This window comes from Nannobrachium achirus (assembly GCF_963921795.1).
Source record: "Nannobrachium achirus genome assembly, chromosome: 16".
In the NCBI taxonomy this organism is placed as follows: domain Eukaryota; kingdom Metazoa; phylum Chordata; class Actinopteri; order Myctophiformes; family Myctophidae; genus Nannobrachium; species Nannobrachium achirus.
Window position 1 is genome coordinate 38943966 of NC_137823.1, and position 22527 is coordinate 38966492.

Consider the following 22527-nt stretch of genomic DNA (forward strand, 5'->3'; position numbering starts at 1 on the left):
AAAGGCAAAGAAGTTAAGGCATAAGGCATAAGACCTGGATCATAATAGGGCCCAAGGGCTGTTGCCTGATTTGTACTTTGTCTTACCACGGTGTAATGCGGCTATCAGAGCCGACCTACAAGCTCACAACGCGTCTCATTCTGCAGTGCTTGTGGTCTTGTATATCGCTTACCTTATCCACTCGACACCACTGTGCGACGAAGAATAAACCAGGCTTGCTGCGCAGTCCAGTGGCATAAAAGCTTCCGTCTTTGGAACCGACATGTATGTTTTGTTTTCTGAAAAGTTGACTTTATAGATGTGCATAAATGTGACTTCTACCACTTTTTCTAGTCACATGTTCAAATACTGGATTCTGATCACCCCCTCACACAGGACATTATCAGAGCATAATGTCCTCTCACTCGGGGTAAATTGCTTACTTCTCTATTTGGATTTCAGCAGTGTGGACTGTAGGTTAAAATATCCCCACATTGTGCCCTTCTGAAAAATCTGAAACCTTGACCTGCTGTCTCAAACATCAATGCATGGATTAAAGTTCTCAGTCGCCACGAATGATTTCAGTCTTTTGGCATGTCTTCTTTGAAGGCATGCCGCAGTGCGACGCGTTGTGAGTTTGTAGATGGGATATTTTTGGCTATTAGTCATTTTTAAATGAAGGAGTATTTGAAATGGTCGAACTAGCAATAGAATGCATGTTTAGAAGCATCTTCCATAAACATGAATGGTCTCAACAATATCATAAAAGCAAAGGTCAAATTTCTCAATCCGTGATTTCTTCAACTGGTTGGCTGTAGAACAGCAGCAACATACAGTAGGTTTAGAATGATACTAGTACCTAAACATCATTGCATTTTCAGTCATGAGATTAAAATGTTGCTTTATTCCTTGTGAACGTGTGTGTTTCAGGTGAATTCCATCTGCTGGGCGTCGGTCAGCCATCAAGACTCTCATGTGTTGTATCCTTCATTCAGTCTATTGTTCCTTAGTTTTCTGAAAGAACTTATGTTGCTATATCAGTGGTTCTCAAACATGTCAAGGACCACCCAAAATTATATGTACTGTATATGTCCGCCGATGCCTATCTGGAAATATTTTGTTTGCTTTGAAAAATATACATTTATATTCAAAGATCTCCAAACATTTTCACAATAAGAAGAAAATATATGAAGATATACAAAAAGAATGACACGAGTCATTTGCCGTGCCATGATCTTGTATATCTGCTATTTTTGAAAAGTATAAAATATGGTCAAAGTGTTTTAAAATGATTGTGACATAGATGCTTTCCTGGTTTTAATGGGCTAAAGTAAAAAAAAAAAAAAAGATTTAAAATAAAGTCTGCATGCTGCCAAAATAAGCGCCACTGTTTATTGCTTGAATCAACGTTTCGATCGCTCAAGGATCTTCATCGGGAATTCCTGATGAATTGGGTCTTGAGGTAAAAAGTGTGGGAACCATTGCTGTAGATCTCCTGTAAGTGATGAATGTTCCTTAACCTATGCCCCCTGTCAGGCTGTGTCTGGTGGGCATCGCAGAAACCCCTGGCTGTGTCAGCCTGCTGCCCGTCTCTCTGTTCAGCAACTCCAACCCAGGTCAGATAATATCACACTTCAGCTCTTGTAATTTATACTTTAGTCACACGACAGTATGCTCTAAAGTGTGTTTTATTACGTATTCAACATACTCTACCATACAGACAAGTTTAATAAAATAACATTTTATTCACCAAGAAAAGTCACATAACTTTAAGGGGGTTAACCCTGATAAGGCATTAGTCAGGTTGTTTGTTGTATCAACGAGTTGCACGCGTGCATTGGAACTGTTGAAGCTCGGCAGACATCGAACACAGGCCTTGCACATACATAACTAAAAGCCTACAAATACTTTGACTGCACACATACCTGGGTATGGACTTGATCATAATTCCGATTAAGGATTTAATTGTTATCTAATTAGTAATACGCTTCTGCCTCTCCTCTTCCTGTGTGTGTGTGTGTGTGTGTGTGTGTGTGTGTGTGTGTGTGTGTGTGTGTGTGTGTGTGTGTCTCTGTCTGTCTGTCTGTCTGTCTGTCTGTCTGTCTGTCTGTCTGTCTGTCTGTGTCTCTCTCTCTCTCTCTGTCTCTGTCTCTGTCTGTTGTGCTCTCAGACCAGCCAGGCATGTTGTGTAGTTTTAAGATCTCGACAGCGTGGTCTTGTGCCTGGTGCCTCAACCCTCAGGCCGACAAGATCTTCAGCACAGGTCAGAATGCGTTTTATTGTTACATTACTTTGTGTATAGTTTGTACTTGCCTTATCACAGCCCTCTGCACTGATACAAAATAAATACATAAAAAGCTGTAGAAAATACTTGCCAAGTGTCCTCACAGTCATGAGTATTTGAGATTTATACTTGGTTGCGTGGGGTGTCGTCCACTGAAAATGTCTGGTTTACAAGCAGCTCATATTATGTCAGCCCCCAACACCCGCGTGCAACTAAGTAGGGTTAAGGGTAAAAAGGGCATTTATAAAATCATTGTCTTAAACTTTTGGTGTCCACACAATGTAGTAATGTGTGTGTGTGTGTGTGTGTGTGTGTGCGTGTGTGTGTGTCCAGGTCTCTCCCGTAGGGTGATAGTGAAAGACGCGGAGACGGGACGCACACAGACGTACGGCGTCAGCAGTGACGTCCTGGCTCAGCAGTTTGCTCTCAGGGTGAGTCAACCAGCCTGGAACTTGTACATCTGTTAAGAAAATAGGGCTTGAGTGGTTAAAATGTAGTTAAAGTGGTTAAAAGTATCAGAGGCAGTGTCAACAGAGTTATTACAATTGTATATGGATTTGCAAGTTATAAGTCTGCTATTTTTGTGTCATGCATGGCACTTTGTCACAGAAATATCAATCTGGCTAGCCATCATCAAAGAAAAATTCCTCTTTTCTGCAGCACTGCAGAAGTCTGTAATGGAGAGACTACAGAAACATAAATCAGGCTTGCTGCCTCCCTCACCATCTCTCCCCCACACACTCAACGATTATTTATCTGTCTCTTCAACAATTCAAATCTTCTCTCCCCCTCTCTCTGTCTCACTTGCTCGCTCTCTCCCTCTCTCTTCTCCTCTCTCCCCTCTTCTATTCCTCTCTTCTCTGTCTCGCTCGCACGCTCCCTCCCTCTTTCTCCTTTTTTCTCCCCCTCTACCTGCCTTTTTCTCCTCATTCTCACTCACTCCCTGTCTCACTCACTTTTCTCTCACTCTCTCTCCCTCCCTCTACCTCTTTCTCAGACTCCTGTGTTGTTTAATGGCTGTCGTTCGGGGGACATCTTCAGCATAGACCTGCGTCAGCGCACCAGTCGTAAGGACAGCTGGAAGTGCAGCCGCTTCCACCAGGAGTCAGCGGTCACCTCCATACGCCTGCTTCACGACGAGAACTATCTGCTGGCCGCAGACATGCAGGGACAGGTCAGCCTCTTGGCCTTTTTAGTTCAGTGGTTCTCAACCTTTTCAGTGCCACAACCCCCTCCAAATAATCACATTTGATCTTTGATCTGGGTCTCCACATCTACAAGCTCACTAGATAGTACAGAAATGCTGCATAAATGCTGCAGGACACATGGCGGGATCAGGAAACAGAGAAATGGCCGTTTCCTGTAATGTTGAATTAAATAAAATAAATTAATATCTCGGGAATCTTGGGCATGGCGGCGAAACACATCGGGTTGGGGCAGTACAAATAATACTTTTCTGTTTGCCTTTTAGGCTTTTTAAACAAAGGTTGCACAAACATGGCAAATATGACAAGCTAGAGGTTAATATATTATTGTATACTTTGCAAAGATAATGGAAATGGCCACTCTTCTTTGGTTGGACATTTTATCTGACACCAACCTGAGCGAAATGAACACTTACCCAGACTCAATTAAAATGCATACACATCTACTTATGACTCATAGCTGTGATTATATTTGATCTGTGTTGATGTGAAAACATTAGTGTGTTGTGTGCTGTTTGTGTGCAGATCAAGCTGTGGGACGTGCGAGTGTCGAAGGTAGTGCAGGAGTTCAAAGGTCACAACAACGAGAGTGCCTACCTGCCCGTCCATGTCAACGAGTCAGAGGGTCTCCTCGTAGCAGGTGAGCTGCTGCCCTAGCAACCTCTATCTGTGCATGGATTAAAGTTCTCAGTCGCCAATCAATTATTTTGGGGGGTCCCCAGATGATTAACTTAGTGTGCAACATAGTTTTCTCACTCAACAGTAAACAAACCTACATGAAGTGTAAGTGTGTAGAGAGTATATGCACTTTTCTAAAGTGACAATTTAAGGACTTTTTTTTTTTATACCTCTAAAATTAAATTGTGAAAATAGCCAATCTACATGATCACAACGCCTCGCAACGTGAGGCGTTGTGAGCATGTAGATCTGCTATTTTCACAATAGAACCGTGTTATACAAAATGTAATTCCTCAACTCTTAGTGCTCTTCAGGGTGGTGGTGGGGGGGGGGTGTCCCCAGTTCAAATATGATTTATTTTGGGGGGTCGCGGCCTGAAAAAGGTCTAGAACCACTGATTTAAAACCACTTAATCCATATTATTTCTCTGTGTCCTCCACAGTGGGTCAGGACTGCTACACCAGGCTGTGGAGTCTGAGTGACGGCCTGCTGCTCCGGACCATCCCCTCGCCGCACCCCGCCGCCCGGGAGCTCATCCCCAGCGTGCAGTTCTCCTCCCAGCTGGGGGGCACGGGGGGCGCGCCCGGCCTCCTCATGGCCGTCAAACATGACCTCTACTACTACCCTTACAACACGGACTACCAGGACGCCCCGCCGCAGCCGCAGCCCGTCTGAACCCGCCCGAACCGGAACCCCGGAGCGGCATGGGTTCCTCTGAACCCGGACCGGAATGGGTTCTGAACTGGAACCGGTCTGGGTTTCTGGGTATAGGGCTGGGGCGATATATGGGCGGTTTCCGACCAAAACGGGGGTAACCCCTAGGGTGTCCTCAGAGTTACTACGGGTGGGGGGGGGTCTCCAAATCTTTGTGTGATAGGAACCTTTTTTGCGACGTGTTGTGAGCACTGTTGCCTAAAAACGGGACCGCAAAGCAATGCGCACGTTACCACGCACGCGCGTGCCCATTCTCTAACGTTCGTGCATGCGCACATACACACCACAGGGTTGCATACAGGCAGTGAGTGATTGACAAACAGTCTCAGCGTTGAATTCAGACACACAATGAATTTGTTCATGTTTTCTGATTGTTTAGGTGAGCATGTTTTCATGAAAAGAACATGTTAAATGTCTATGCAACCACTGAAAACAGCTACTTTTATTTTAATTCTGAGAATTAAACCGGGACAATTTTGTAGTGAATGTTGAAAACCGGGACATATTCGTGTTTTAGAGATATTTGTCGGGACACACTGCTTGAAAACGGGACAGCCCCGGTCAGTGGTCACCCTAGATTAGACAGAGTCACAGAGTCTGCAGAAGCAGCGCTGTTGCAACTGCGGCTATGCGAGTGCAGTTTAGCACGCAAAGTTAACAGACGTAGGAGTGATTAAAACCAGGAAAATACAACACTAATGTCATAACCCTATATTATGATATCCCAGACGTTATCTACGCTCATATTGGTATGAGATGGATATATATATGTATGTATTGTCCAGCCCTAGCCCACCCCAGACCGGCTCCTGAACCCGCCCCGTTCCCGCCCGGGTTCCAGGAACAGTGATGCGTGAACAGTGATGCCACACGCAACCCCACAGCTTTAGCAAGAAGAAAATAAAAACAAAAACAAACGGAAGCTATGCTAAATGTATCCGTTTATAAGAATGTATATGGCGTCCAGTAACTGACTCTCACACACACACACACACACACACCTGCCATTATTCATCATCAAGTTGTTTTTTCTGGACTCAAATGTGCCTCAGCTGTGGGCTTGGTGGTCTGCAGACTCTGCACGACCCCCGCAGTGGCGCTACTGTTCAAACTACAGCTTGTTGTTTGTGGATAATATAACGGACAGACCAAGACCATCCATCACCTGGTTCTCAAACCTTTTTTATTTTCAAGGACCCCCGTGTTTGGTATGAATTGGGGCGCGGACCCTTATAACTGAGTGTACAAACGGCATGGGTCCATTTGGTCCCATTGGTACATTCTCAGTTACACACCTCTTAAGGGTCCTTTTGGTTCCTGACTATCAATTATTTAGTTGGGGACTCCCTGGAACCGCCTCTAGCACCACTCGGGGGTCCGGGGACAGACAGTTTACATTCAGAGACTTGTTGATGATATATCACCTGTATATCAAAATGTCATTATTGACATGCCGTTATGGAAAAGAATAACGCACAATGCAGAAGCTAATTTACAGTACTTTTATTTTTTATCATTGTTTGGGGCATTTTTATTTTGGATAGGAGATCATAGGACAGTAGAGTGTAGAGGAAACGCTAGCCTCGGGATTTGAACTTGTGTGCTCAGGACTCACAAGAAACTTGGATGCATAGTAATGTTGGTATTGGTGCTTTATTTTGTTTTTCAACCTTGGAACAAATGTTACCTTTATTTCTCAGCAAGACACAGTAGCAGAATGTTTATCCCCATCCCCATTAGAAGCACACGGTTGTGCCTCTAGTCCAGTGACTACCAATTTGAGATGTATTTGATGTACAGTATGTTTTCCCGGAAGGTTTGGTACTAGGGATCGGACGATATGAAATGACACGTCCCGATTATTGTGGCAAAAATAATTGTGATTAACGATATCGCGGTTTTGTTAACCACTTGAACCTAGCCAATTGTAAGGCGTTGTGAGCTTGTAGATCTGCTAATTTTGGTGAATCGATTTGTGTAGAGTGAAATGTAGAGCATACCAAATGCACTCTTTACAGGTCTGTTTAATCAAATGAGGGTGAGCTCAACAAAAGCTAATTCAGTGTATGACAGTTTTTTTATCATGATAATAACGATTATCGTCCCATCCTTATACAGTTTTGATCATGAATATACATTTAGAACGGTGATGAGACCGCGACCTTGCGGTTATCTGAAAATAATGCACACCCTCCCGCCAATCCGAATCTGGTTTTCTCTGGGGCAATATTATAATAAATCGTGTATATATCCATATCATCGCAAGAGGTTGCCTTTTATTATAGTTGGGAAATCATTTTGGCAAAGTATTGTGTGGCTGTGTAGGACAAATCTACAAGTCTCAGGAAATCTTTCCTTACTTCAGTTTTTTTCAACAAAAAGTAATAAAAAAGCACGTATCCCTGAATATATCACAATATTTTCACAGTTGGGTGGAAACCTCCTTTGTCCAGAATGTTGCAATGGATCCAATGTAGTTATTTAGTCAAAAGCTCTTGTTAATACTTAACCATTGGTTAGGCCTAAATATTTATAAAGCCCACAGACAGACTTAACCACTTTCAACCTTGACATCCCTATTTTGGGTAGGTTGTTATAGGTGAACAAACTAAAAACAATTGGGGCTGTTAAGTATGACATCATTTTGTAGGCAGAGGAGAATTTCTGCCCCCAGTTTGCGTGAATCTTTTTACTATTTACACATTTTTCTTCTCTTTGTTGTTGAAAGGAAAGTGTTAGAATTATACTTTAGTCGTTATTTTTGTCTCGGATCTGTTGAAATAGCGAGGGACAGAAAATGCTCTGGGGGCAGAGTTCTCCTGCCTACAAAATGATGTCACGGCTTAAAAGCCCCCATGAGCCCCTCCGGAAGATACAAAGTATTTAACACATGTAATCTGCACAACACATACACAGATAAAAAGGGCTTTAATAGAGAGGCATGAGCCCCCCCCGGAAGATACAAAGTATTTAACACATGTAATCTGCACAACACATACAGTCAAATCGGATATGTTTATATCCAATGTATTCGTTTTTGCACTGGCAGATTCATCTGGTTTGCAGGCTCGAAGAGGCTATGTCTATATTTGGTGCTCCTTGACTTGGAAAAGTTTGGATACCCCTGATCTAATACACTTTCCTAATGAACTCAATACATAGTGTAAGTACTTCCATATTACAAAGCATTTGAGCAATTTATCCCCATTTGTTAGACCTAACCAAAGTATTCATCCAGAATTACATCATCTTCAATTAGACTTGTTGTGGTTGGGTTGTCATTGTGCATGGGTCTGCCAACGCCGGATCTCATCAAGACTGCCATTCCAGGGAGTTTAAGGGTAGTGCTGCAGTGTTTGTCCCATGTGGCATAACGCTGAAACAAAGCAACAGGGACATGTCTTTAGTGGACATATTACTGGTTTTCACACAGTAATGACAGTAGGCTATATCACTGTTGTCGGGTAGACAACATATTCTAACTTTTTGTGTTTTTTTGTAAATTAACCTACTTGATCATAGTGCAGCATGATCACACAAAAGCATCAAGGTAGCTGATTTACACACTTGAAACGTGATGCAATGCAAAGTGGCGCGGTTTGAGCTTGTCGATCCACTACTTTAGCTATTTTCTTATAGTGCCAGTTTATTCACTTTCAACCTAGTATTCCTATTCCAAAACATTAAAAATAGCAGATGGTATACAAGCTTGTAGATCTGCCATTCTCAGCGAAGAGGTTTGGTGTAGACAGAAAAAAAGGTCAAAGTACAGAGCCAACTCGGGTCCAGTTCAAATAGATTGATATAGAGCACTTATTTTTGGACCACAATGCTTAAATGAGACGATTTTAAGATGAGACAATGTTATTCTCCATAGAGAAAAACGAGTGACTCCCTCCTCTCCCCCCTTCTGCGCTCCCTCCACTGGCTCCCAGTTGCAGCCTGCACAGAATACAACAAGAATTGACACACAGTCAATATAAAATCTGGTGGATTGGTGTGTTGAAGTTAGTGTAAAAAAAGTTTAAAAAAAAAAAGTTTAGGTCCAAAAATGTGTTAAAAAATCGACCTGATGGTGGCGCTATATGGGACAGATCCATGTCGATGAGATAAGTGTAGACATACTGTGTAGCGATTTGTGTGATTTTAGGGCAAAAACTGTAGGAGCAGTATTCAAAAATGTGTTTTAAAAAATTTGGCGGGGGTCCCTGGAGCTGCGGGGGTCCCTGGAAGGGTGGAGGTTGTGGATTGGCAGACAAGGATTGTGTGTGGAAAATTTCACATGGATAGGGGCAAAAAAGTGTGATGTGACGTGACAGACAGACTGACGGACAGACAGACAGACAGGCGGTGGAGGTTTTCATAGTAACTGCGACCTGACGGTCGCAATTATAATCATTAGTATTGTTTATTTTAATTATTATTATTAAGGAACTCTAGAAATCTCAGTTGGAACTGTTACCCCAGTGACCCCCCTGCTAGAAAAACCAGCACAAGACCAGCAGTAAGACCAGCACCAGCACCAGCACAAACCAGCGCATGTTGTGTTTTGGTGCTGGTCTGTGCTGGTGCTGGTGCTGGTTTGTGCTGGTCCCACCATCTAAACCAGCATGAACCAGCACAGACCAGCACCAGCACAAACCAGCGCTTACTGCTGGTCTGTGCTGATGCTGGTCTGTGCTGGTCTGTGCTGGTGTGGTCAGGGACCCCCGGGGGACCCCCCTGAGAAGTGGACTAGGTCTTTGCTGGTTTAATTTGCTCTTTGCTCTGGTGCTTGAATCCTGTTCTGTATTTGACCATATTAGATTGTGACATTATTTTTGACATTGTGGGTGTGAGTGGGATTCGAATTTACTACCTCTGGCACTTCAGTCCTGCACTTATCCTCGGCGCCACTGGAACCTGTTAGTTAAAATGGGTGTTTGTCCCTATTTGTATATGACCAGCTTAGACCAGCACAGACCAGCACAGACCAGCACCAGCACAGACCAGCACCAGCACAGACCAGCAGTAAAACACAACATGTGCTGGTTTGTGCTGGTGCTGGTTTATGCTGGTTCATGCTGGTCTGTGCTGGACCAGCACCAGCACAGACCAGCAGTAAAACACAACATGTGCTGGTTTGTGCTGGTGCTGGTCTGTGCTGGTCTATGCTGGTTCATGCTGGTCTGTGCTGGACCAGCACCAGCACAGACCAGCAGTAAAACACAACATGTGCTGGTTTGTGCTGGTGCTGGTCTGTGCTGGTCTATGCTGGTTCATGCTGGTCTGTGCTGGACCAGCACCAGCACAGTCCAGCAGTAAAACACAACATGTGCTGGTTTGTGCTGGTGCTGGTCTATGCTGGTTCATGCTGGTCTGTGCTGGTGCTGGTCTATGCTGGACCAGCACCAGCACCAGCACAGACCAGCAGTAAAACACAACATGTGCTGGTTTGTGCTGGTGCTGGTCTGTACTGGTCTGTGCTGGTCTATGCTGGTTTATGCTGGTTCATGCTGGTCTGTGCTGGTGCTGGTGCTGGTCTGTGCTGGTGGACAAACCAGCACATGTTGCTGCATGTCTGGCCGACATCTCACAGTGGATGTCAGCCCACCACCTCAAGCTGAACCCGGACAAGACGGAGCTACTCTTCTTCCCAGCTAAGTCTTGCCCCATGCAAGATCTCACTATTTCCATAGATAATGCATTGGTGACTTCAGTTCCGACTGCTAGAAACCTTGGTGTGGTCCTGGACACCCAGCTATCATTTAAGGCACATATTGCATCAGTCACCCGGTCCTGTAGGTTCACACTCTATAACATCCGTAAAATCAGACCGTTCCTCACCCAGGAGGCAGCGCAGCTCCTCATTCAGACATCTGTCATATCAAAACTCGACTATTGTAACTCTCTCCTCACTGGTCTCCCGGCATGTGCACTTAAACCTCTCCAACTGATCCAAAATGCCGCGGCACGACTGGTCTTCAACCAGCCTAAGTTCTCACATGTCTCTCCCCTTCTCCGCAGCCTCCACTGGCTCCCGGTTGCGGCCCGCATGGAATACAAAACACTGATGCTGACCTTCAAAGCAGCCAAAGGTATGGCTCCTCCATACCTCCAAAAGCTGATCAACCCCTACACCCCCACTCGTTCACTTAGATCAGCCAACACAGGGATGCTGACCGAACCCTCGCTAAAAACTCCAGGGCAAAAATCCACTCGTCCGAGACAGTTTGCCCTCTTGGCTCCCAAGTTGTGGAATAAACTCCCTGTCGCACTTAGAACAACGGACTCACTCGCTACCTTTCGCCGTGGACTGAAAACTCACCTTTTCAGACTCCACCTAAACCCTTAGCACTACAGTAAAATCAATGACCATACATGAAGCATTTGTTTGTTAGGTTTCTTTAGAACTTGATTATATTGTGTTTTTCTCTAGATAGATATCCATTTACATTGTTATATTGCTGTTAATGTACTGACCTATTATCTTGTTTATTATTGCGATGTTGTATCTGCTTATTGTAAGTCGCTTTGGATTAAAAGCGTCTGCTAAATGCCTAAACTGTAAACTGTAAACTGTGGACCAGCATGGGACCAGCACAGACCAGCATAGACCAGCACCAGCACCAGCACAGACCAGCATGAACCAGCATAAACCAGCATAGACCAGCACAGACCAGCATGAAAATTGTGCTGGTCTGTGCTGGTTTTTCTAGCAGGGCCGATGCTGGATAAGCGGTTGAAGATGGATGGATGGATGGATGGATTATTTTAGAGTAAGCTACTTTATTTACCATTATTGTGTACTCCGCCACATGGGGAGCAATCTTCAATTCAATCTTCAATTAAAAGAAGCTTTATTGGCATGAGAACACAAACGTTTACACAGTGGTGGAAAAAGTACCTACATTTTTATAATTAAGTAAAAGTATCAATTCTGCAATGTAGAATCACTCTGTTACAAGTAAAAGTCCAGAATTAAAAATGTACTTGAGTAAAAGTACAAAAGTATTGGTATCCAAATGTACTTAAAGTACCAAAAGTAAAAGTACAAAATGTTTGAAAATAGCAGATCTACAAGCTCACAACGCGTCGCACCGCAATGCGTTGTGAGCTTGTAGATCGGCTATTTTCAAATAGCCTTGGTATAACATAGGGGGTTACACCCCGCCATTCCGAAACACCGCCATTCCGAACATTGACTTCTAACCCTAACCCTAACCCTAACCCTTACCCTAACCCTAACTAACCCTAACCCTACCCCTAACCCTACCCCTAACCCTAACCCTAACCCTGTTTCGGAATGGAGGTGTTTCGGAATGGCGGTCTGACACCAACATAGGGCTAAAGTGGTTTATGTATGTTTTAAACTTTAGTTATTGCTTTGTAGATTAGCATTATTGGGCTAAATGTAAAGACGCTACGCTGCGCCAACCGTGAATTCAACACAATCTGCTGTTGAGCAGTTTAACCAATTTGCTACGTACGTCTACACAAACGGTCAGATTACAAAGATAAATTGCTTAGTGAAGGCTCACGGATGTCACCATAGGGTACGCTCCAGCCTTAAAAAGGTATTAATGTATCTAAGTGCAGTACACCTCGCAACCGATGGGGTCGCATGGCTGAAAAACAACAGAAAATGACGTCTGATCGGATTAAAATGCTGTTTATTAAACAATACGAAAGATACGGGTAATTCTGCTTGAGCGTACCATACTGTGACATCTGTGAGACTTCAGTAAGCACTTTATCTTTGAAATATGAACGTTTTTGTAGACGTACGTAGCAAATAGGTTTAACTGCTCAACACGAGGTTGAAGTGAATTTATTACATGCGCAACAACGTGACTCGTGCCGTGCCCTATCTAAATTGGTCGGGCTAACAGTGCTAAATGTAGCATAATCAGTGTTTGTGTAACTTCAGTTAGAAGGATAATCTGACGGTTCTGACAGACTTAACCTCCTCGCGTTGTGAGCTTGTAGAAGAGCAAAAATAGAGTTGGGTCGCCGTTTTATTCCATGAGTAATTGTGTATAACATGCCTGCGTTAGCCTGCAGCTAGCGCTAGCTAGCGTTAGCCTGCAGCTAGCGCTAGCTAACGTTAGCGTTAGCCGTTAGCCACACATCCAGAATAGTCTAATAAGTCAATTTTCCAACGGCGAGTGAACGATTGCATTCCGTGTCCTTCATGGATTTTTTCCCCCTGGCTGTCAATGTTTTTATTGTCCAAAAAGAAAACGTTCTGAACGTTAAAACTAGATAGTTTTACGATCATGACAATGTTCTCAATGCTAAGTCAATTCTAAGCAGGGACAACAAAGGACTGCTCGCATCTGGCTCAGGCAGGAAACGGAACGGATCCTTTTTTTCCAAACTCGAGAAGAAGAACAGCGCCAGAACAGCGCAAGGCCGCTCCCAATCATGAAACTAGCTCGGTTACCATGTGACATGGACAGCCAATAGGCAAATAGGTCGCCTAGGTCGCCTGAATGTCTCACCACAAACGCACGGAAAGAAAGATCTGGTTTACACCAGATAAAAACACTGATGCTGGCTTTCAAAGCAGCCAAAGGTATGGCACCTCCATACCTCCAAAGCCTGATCAACCCCTACAAACCCCACCTGTTCACTCAGATCAGCTAACACAGGGATGCTGACAGAACCCTCGCGAACCCTGTCGCACTTAGTACAACAGACTCACTTATAGCTTCCGCCGTGGCTATAACAAGATAGATAGAGAGACAGTCTTTCTGCATGATGAAAGGTTTACCGTTTGCTGGTCTCTTTTGCGAACACAGTCAATCGCTGTTGTTTGGATCCGGGCTACAAACCAAACATCTGACCTGGAGGCGGAGCTGACAGAATTAAAACACAGACAGATTGGCCCTTATAGAGTGGAACTGAAACAGCTTCTGACTGTCAACTTCAAACAGTTTAATTAATATACACATCATTTTACACAGAAGTGTGTGTGTGTGTGTGTGCGCGTGTGTGCGTGTGTGCGTGCGTGCGTGCGTGTGTGTGAGAGAGAGAAAATATTAGTTTTTTGCATTGTGAGCTTGTAGATTGGCTAATTCAACTATTTCTGAATTAGGGCTTAAAGGGATATTCCACTTTCAACAGGGAAGCAGCTTATGGGCTTCTCTCCACACACACATCCATTGTAACTTCAAACTCCATTTTAACCATGATAGATTCATTAAAAACACCCATTATTTTTTCTAGTGACTCATAATACCCTCCTAATACGTGAGCAGGCCGTGTTTTTTCCATAACCTTTTTTCATTTATTTGTAATAATTATTTGGGAAATTGGAAAAAATGAAATACAAAAAATATTTATTAAAAATAAATGAAAAAAGTTAGTTACGAAAAAACACGGCCTGTTCACGTATTAGGAGGGTAGTATGAGTCACCAGAAAGAATAATGTTTTTAATGAATCTATCATGGTTAAAATGAAGTTTGAAGTTACAATGGGTGTGTGTGGGGAGAGGCCCTGGGCCTGGAGGGCCTGGTAACATTTACATCAAATATCTAAATATTGAATCAAGCAATCTGACCCTAACCAGAATAAATATTGAATTAGAATCTGACCAGGGTGTTCATAAAAGCCTGATTAGACGATAAAATGACCAAACGTTTTTTGAAAGTGGAATATCCCTTTAATCGGTTAATTCATATAATATTTGGGTCCCAGAGGCCCTTCCTAGAAATGTGGAGGCAAAACTACAGTGGTGTGGAAGTGGAAAGTATTTAAAAGAAAAACTCACTCAAGTACAGATACTCAAATAATTTACATAATTACTGTATTCAAGTGAAAAAAAAAAGGTTTGTTAATATCCACCAAGTGGATATTAGCTCAGTGGTTCTCAACCTTTTAAGGCCGTGACCCCCATAATGAATCATATCTGAACTGGGGACAAGCACTTAGAATGTAGGCGTTAAGCATTACATAAAGTTTGACTCGGTTCCACAGATACATGTTGTGAAAATAGACAATCTTCAAGCTCACGCGACGTGAGGCATTCTGAGCTTGTTGATCGGCTATTTTTTACTGACTGAGTTTTACTGACTGAGTTTATTTGGCCAAAGATTTAGTTTTTGTTGATATTCTTTTTTCTTTTTTAGGTATTATTAAAAGGTCCTTACATAGTCACTTCACTTTCATAGGGACCCCCCCAAAATCACACAGGGACCCCCTGCTGAGAACCACTGTTAGCTGAGCTTGGTTCATAATGGATGCACAGTGCACACTGTATTCACACACCTGATTGAATGGACATGAGGGCCGGTGTTGGTGTTCTTTTGCCCCGCTGACCTTTTTGCACGCCGTCTTCTTTAAACGCACATCTATTGTCACTCGGGGTGTGACCTGCAAGAGGATGACAAATGAAATGACTGAATGTAAACAACACCTTTATCTGGGGTTTTTATTTTGGAGTAGTTCACTCAAAAAAGGATTTATTTTCTATCAATTGCACACCCCATGAACCCCATTTTTTTAGGGGAAACGGGTCACAAAGACACTCTTTTAGCACAGAAACAAAGCAGATACTGACAACCCAGTAAAGCATTTTAATTATTTTATCATTACATTGTTATTGATTTTCTCACTGAATCAACCAACCAGTTCAAGCAGCACAAATAAACACATTTGAACATCATTGGGCATTGGCAATACAGATGCAACAGCATTACCTGTGAGAATTCACCAATCTCGTAGAAATTCAGATGGCCATAATGAAGCCGTTGATTTGCTTTATTAATCGCCAGATCAACAAACCTCTTCAGGCCAGGGTCCAGCAGGCTGTAGCTGCTGTTGGGCTCCTGTCCTGATGTCAGGCACACAACAGCAGTCAGGAATAACATGGACAAACTAACTCTCGTCATATTCTCATCACCAACAACACATGTACAGTAGACCTAGACCTAGAGTTCAATTGCTGTGCAGAGTTGGTCAAACCTCGAATCAAATTGTTCATTTGTGTGATCTATTCTCAGTTTTTGGCATCGGTCAAAGTTCAGTAGTGGAAGTGTAGAGAGGTTGGAATAACAATATTGATCGTCTAAAGTAAATAAAGGATTCAGGGCCAATCGAGTAGGCCTATTTGTTTTATTTGGTCGGCTGAATAGAATGAAGACTGGGGTGGGGGGCACTGGCCTAGCAGTCCAGGCGCATACCACATACAGGCTCTAATGCAGTCCTGACAGCGTGTCTCGGGTTCGAATCCCGGTCCCAACGACCTCGCGTTTCAATGCTGTGACTGAGCTGTGTACTGCAAAGCATGATGGGGTTTGAATACAACTACTATTATTACATTACTATTACTACTACTCCTACTATTAGCCAGATGTTATAGAAACAGAGCTCTTCATCCATTTTAGACCATATTAAGTCATATAATTGGTCATTAATACCCACTGTATAATTGCTCCTCACTAATGGCCATTATAAGATGGTACAATTCCTGTGTATTAGCTTTGGTTCACATTGGTATGGATGGTATTGGTATGGATAGAAACCACAGCTGTTCTCTTCCTCCTGGTAAGCTAGCAGGCTGAAATAGAAGCCATTGTTCTTGCAATAATATAACTAGAAATATTGTTCCTACGAAACAGTGTGGGCTTGTATGGAACACCATGTATGGGCACACAGATCTACCCTTTGGCTGCTCCTCATTGGCTAAGGGCCCTGTCTTTGTACTGTCGGTCATTTTTTTCAGGGGAATAACCTTGGTCTATAAAGGTTTGGTATAACATACTGATATAACATTGGAATTGTTGGTGGTGGTGATGTCACCAAGAATGCTGCTCCTCATTGGCTAAGGGCCCTGCCTTTGTACTGTCGGTCATTTCTTTGAGGAGAATAAACTTCACCTATAAAGCTTTGGTATAACATACTGGTCTCGCCTTTCAGCGAGCCCACAATTAAAAACTACTACTATACCGGTATATAGAAAGGTGCAAATCTGGGAAATTGCAAGTGTGGTTGCACTGACGCGAGTCGTGAGGAATCTACTGGGAAATGAATTCCGTCTTACCATTTATATTATATATTGTGATGTCAAGTGAAGCATGACCAATCCTATCTGATGGGACATTATGTTGTCCAAGATATCTGGCCTTACAACCCAGACAACCTCAGTCAAAAGGTTACAAGCTTCACTTGTTCACCTGTGCAAAGGTTAACAAAAAGCAGGTTCACTTTGCTGGCAAAAGATTCTCGGACCATGAACAACACTAATGAAGTTTGAAATCTTGTTTGAAATGAATGACCAAGCCTGCCTACCGATGATCATCCTCTGAGAGTGATACGAGTATAGACAGAAATGGTGCCATTAGTGAGAACTGATCATATCATAATATCCCGATCATAATAATATCATCATAATAGTAATGTAGAAATACTCTGTTACAAGTAAAAATCCAGACATTTTAAATATACTTGAGCAGCTGAGCAAGAGTAGAGTGCAGGATTTTTGTTCATGAAATAGTTTTTCATGATTGCTTCAAATATACTTGAGTAAAAGTACAAAAGTATTCGCATTAAAATATACTAAGTACCAAAAGTAAAATTACTCATTTTGCAGAATGTTCCAAATGTATAATGCTTTGAAAATATCTACAAGCTCACGTGTCGCAAAGCAACACATTGTGAGCTTGTAGATCGGCTACTTTCAAATTATCCTAATTATGCATAGGGCTGCTGCATGTTTTGTAATAATAATCAAAATAATGAGTAACTAAAGTTGTCAAATAATTGTAGTGGAGTCTGAGATGTAGTTGTCCTGCGTCCCATTAGTTCGACGCTGGTGAATGCTAACCTGGTGAAATGCTAACCTGCCGATGCTAGTGAATGCTAACCTGGTGAATGTTAACCTGGTGAATGCTACTATGCCTAAACCTAACCCTAACTATTATAACCTCAGTAAAACTATGCCTAAACCTAACCCTTAGTCGAACTAATTGGACGTCGACTTAGAGATTTTACCCTTATAAGTAATGTAAGAATTAAAAGTGTTACTTAAGAACAATACTTGAGTAAATGTTGTCAGTTACAAGCAAAAATTTGGTTCCATTTGTACAATCTCAGTGAGTTAAATTGACTATGTAATTTCACAAGGTAGATTGGGGCCAGAGAGATAAAAAAACAAAAACAATGGCATCAAAGTTGGGTCCGTGGTCTAATGTGTATATCCAACCAGGGGTCTTGGAAAGTAATAAGGTTGAGAAACGCTGAACAACACCATATCCCAATCTGCACAGTAAACTACTCTTCGCTTGGTTGGTTGATGAGTAAATCAACTTTATGTTGAAGAAACTTCCTGATAAGTCCCTTCAAAGTGAACCTCTTCTCCTTCTGCAGTTTGTCCAGCTCTTCATGCAACCGTTTCGCATCATTCCTGAGCTCATTGATCATGATATCTTTTGCTGTTATATCTTTTTTAAACCATAGTATATCCTTGTCCTTTTTTGATAAGTTGTCCTTCAGCCTTGTATTCTCGGCTGTAGACTTCTCCAACGTCCTTCTTCTTACCAGGAGCTTCTTTCGCTGTGCCTGCATCTCGGTCCTTGCAGTGGTCAGCTTGCCGTCCAAGTCGTCGCCCCAAGTCTGCGCTGCAGAAAGATTTTCGTCAACCTCCTTCTTTCCTTTATACAGTATGTCTCTCTCCTTCATCCAGATCTGGTCTCTCATAGCCATTTCGTTGCTGAAGTCCTCATCCATGGCTTTCTTCTCAATACCCCAAAGTTTCTCCTGGGCGATCCAATCCTTCTTTATGCTGTCCACTTCACGCTCCAGTTTGATTTTCTCCTCTGTTGTGTCGGCCAAGGACTTTTGGTCGGAGACGAGGGAGAGTTGGACTTGTTGGAACTTGTCCACTATAGTTTTCAGCTTTTCCTCCATCTCTTCGGCCTTCTGAACTTGAGTGTTAAACCTCTGCACCAGCGCCTTATATTCTCTAGACTGTTCCTGTTTCTCCTTTATCAACTTGTCGTTTACTTCTATCTCATTCTTGATGAACTGTAACTCATTTGTCAGCTCTGTGAAGGGATCCTGGAAATTTTGCTTGCTGTTCCTTTGCTCCATAACTATGGTGTCTGCCATGTCCTGGACATCATCTATGTGCTGGCGGAGATTCTCTTTATCTTCCTTGGTATTGGTGCCTACTTCCTTGCATTTTCTTTCTAGGTCCTCGTGGTTTAAGATGAGTGACTGTTTAATTTTGGTGAATGTGGTCATTGTGCTGGTCAGCATTTCCTTCATGACTTGCATCTCCTGTTTCTCTGTTCTCAGTTGGTGGTTCTTCAAGATGATCTGGTTAATATGCTCTGTTGCCTGGCGAACTTCCGTCAGCTCCTGAGACAAAGTCTGCTTTTCCGCGATCAGCTCAGGCAGCTCCAGTTTGCGCTTTGGTGCTTCTGCTGTCTGCTGAGGTGCAACCGGTTCCTCCCCAAGCTGCTCCCTATCTGTACTCTTCTGAGTCTCGCTGTTGAAGTATGGGTTCTGTTCTGTTTGTCTACCCGGGTACCGCCTAAGTGCTTCTAGGTAACGTCTAACTCCTGCTGGGCACTCGCCGACTGCTCCTGAGTACTGTCCAACTCCTGCTGGGTACTGTCCAAATCCTGCTGGGTACTGATCAACTCCCGCTGGGTACTGATCAACTCCCGCTGGGTACTGGTCAACTCCCGCTGGGTACTGATCAACTCCCGCTGGGTACTGATCAACTCCCGCTGGGTACTGGTCAACTCCCGTTGGGTACTGATCAACTCCTGTAGGGTACTGATCAACTCCCGTTGGGTACTGATCAACTCCTGTTGAGTACTGATCAACTCCTGTAGGGTACTGATCAACTCCTGTTGAGTACTGATCAACTCCCGTTGAGTACTGATCAACTCCTGTAGGGTACTGATCAACTCCTGTTGAGTACTGATCAACTCCTGTTGAGTACTGATCAACTCCTGTTGAGTACTGATCAACTCCCACTGGGTACTGTCCGACTGCGGAGAACTCTCTCGGACTCTCACTCTTGACCAATGGCTGTTGCCCACCGGCTACAGTTTGGCGAACTGAGTTGACTTGCTCCTCAGTCAGAGTCTCACTCTCAAGCAGTGGCTCCTGTCCAACCTCTTCTGTCTGGCCAGCTAGGATTTTCTCCTCGCTGAGTTCGTCATTCCTCTCCCTCAAAGACCCATCATAGATCGGGGGCTTTCCCTGCTGGTGGTCGAGACTCTGCCCGTAAACTCTTTTAAAATGCTGTACGCGGTATCTATACATCTTTTTGTTTAGATACTTATGTTGTTTTGGTCTGCGAACTTCCTTCCGCGATCTGCTGTCGAACTGTGTTTCATTGTTACATATAATGCTATCCATGATCAGCAACTAAATAATTCTCTAGAGAGAATACCAATAGTAGACTATTGTGGGCAATTTTGTTGGGTGCGACACCCACACAGTTAGTTCTCGCTCATTCCAAAAATGCACAATCTTTACAAGTTGTACCATTTTTACCAGCTTGCAAAGCTGGTCAATAGACAGCCGATGACGTCAGAATCTCCTGCAAATTGGAGATCACAGATGTTATGACGTCAGAATTATGAGATATTATAATAATATATTTCACCTATCATAATGGATGAACTCTGTAAACAACAACACCTCGTTTCTTATTCCCACATGAAGCACAAAGAAATAAGACAGGAGGATTAATCAAAAAGTATATTTACATTTTACTGTGCTGAGAGAGGATCAGACAGATATAGTACAAACATAATGGTTCAATAGTTCGTGCTCTCTCTGACAAATGATGTTTTGGCATGGGTATACTGTATGTATGGTCAGTTCATGGATGAAGTTTAACCAGTTCATATAGGTTGTTTCTGAGAATGACAAGACGCTGACACTTATTCCACAAGTGGAGTCCGTATATGTGGCAAAGAGTTCCTTGTAATCCATGGGGGGTAAGATGTCCTTTAGTGTGGGGATTTAAGGGGAGCAAATGCTAATTTCGTGCAAATTTGTCTTAAAGCGCAAAATCTTGCACAGATGTAGCCCAGGGCTTGCTCTAATGATTTAGCTAGGGCGCCCGAGCCGACAACCTTCGGGGTCGCCACAGTGGCCAAATCAAGTTGGGCTCCCATTGACTTTCTATACAGGAGGAAAATACCCAGGAAAACTTTTTTTTCCTGGGTATTTAAGTAGGATCTGAGGGGTCTAACTAGGGGTTTGTCATGATGCTGAATCCATTGCAGGCATTTGATGTACGATAGGATGCCAAGTTGAAAATGGCCTGGCATCAATCCTGTAGGCTATCGAAATTACAGTTTAGCCTTTGCATACGCCTGTAAGGTTGTTGAGGGTAGGCAAGTGCTACAGTAAGTGCTATGGGCTAAGGTGGAGTCTGAAGAGGTGAGTCTTCAGACTATATTATGTGAAGTATATTTTGATTTCAATAGTTTTGTAGCCTACTTTTACTCAAGTACATTTTGATTACCAGACTTTTACTTGTAGTGTTAAGAGTGTTTCTACATTGCAGTATTGATACTTTTAAGTAAATAATTTGAGTAGGCCTACCGGTACTTTTTCCATCACTGTTGTTCAATCTTTTCACATATAAATATGCAAGTATGTGAAATATCGAATACATGATAATAATATGACAACAATATTTGCAATTAGTTACTTTCCCATCCCTGATATTATTGGTCATATAATGTTTATGGTTAATTGTTTAACCATAATAATTTGCCTAGTCTGAATTTGTCGCACCAATTTTCAAGGTTGAATTGCTTTCTTGGTTTTAAATCCTATTAGTAGACCTTTTATCTGAACTGTACTGTCAATCTGTCAATCAATCAATCAATCAATCAACTGCACACACAGTGTAATGTGAATAATTTATTGTCAGAAACTTGGTTTCAATTTCACATTAATCGTTTAACTAACAGTGTTTTGGTAACATGCACTAAGAACATGTTTCAGAAGAAGTATAGTGTTCAAACTTACTGAGAATCATGACAGTGACTTTATTGTGTACTGTATATTTTATTTTATTTACTTTTGTAATGTTATTGGTCCTAAGATGATATCTCACCAGAGGAGTCTGAGTGGTGCAATGGTAACACAAACTTTGTTTGTGTATGTTTTATCAGTCCATCTATCATCTAATAATGACCACATCCCATTACAGACAACAGAGCTATTAGCCGAAAGCGAATATTGTTGGCCACTAATTAGACCTAATGAGAACGAAGGGCTACTTGACACAGCTGTGTCATAATTGACTACATGCTCTAATATACAGATTCAGAGCCTCTCACATCCTGTTCATTCTAGCTAATGACCCATGAATGTTCCCCCCCCCCCCCCCATATTCTAGCCAAAAATAGACAATCTACAATTCACATTGTGTCTCAATATGTCTATTTTTTTTGTGAATCCACTGCCATTGCCATATATTTTCTTTTTATTCAGCATTGTTAATGGCCATAATATGGACCATTAATACAGTTAATAATTCCTCCAGTCTGACAGAACTCAATTTGAGAATAAAGTATACTCTTTATTGTTCTGATGTATATATTTTGTCCTTTTTTTCTTTTTACAGTTCCTGTTTTCCATTGAATAAAGCTGAAGTGGTGGATGCAGTGTCTCCATCCTACAGTTGCCTACTCCTCCCTGCT

The 22527-nt window shown here is 42.6% G+C and overlaps 1 protein-coding gene and 1 long non-coding RNA gene across 2 annotated transcripts in view; one reads left to right on the top strand and one right to left on the bottom strand.

The window, feature by feature from the left end:
- The window catches only part of wdr21 (WD repeat domain 21), a 22016-nt gene extending 15659 nt beyond the window's left edge, over positions 1-6357 (top strand). The window contains exons 7-13 of the mRNA XM_080745279.1: positions 910-959; positions 1516-1595; positions 2150-2242; positions 2597-2694; positions 3261-3437; positions 3994-4108; positions 4589-6357. Coding sequence (XP_080601405.1) covers positions 910-959; positions 1516-1595; positions 2150-2242; positions 2597-2694; positions 3261-3437; positions 3994-4108; positions 4589-4821 — 846 coding nt within the window. The 3' untranslated portion in view covers positions 4822-6357. The remainder of the gene's footprint in view (positions 1-909; positions 960-1515; positions 1596-2149; positions 2243-2596; positions 2695-3260; positions 3438-3993; positions 4109-4588) is intronic.
- A 1414-nt stretch (positions 6358-7771) lies between these two features.
- On the bottom strand, positions 7772-15844 carry LOC308301329. Its single transcript, XR_013962873.1, has 4 exons — positions 15544-15844; positions 15113-15217; positions 13616-13700; positions 7772-8236 (listed from the first exon to the last, which is right to left on the bottom strand). It is a non-coding gene; the product is annotated as an uncharacterized lncRNA (long non-coding RNA).
- Between the last annotated feature and the right edge of the window lie 6683 nt (positions 15845-22527).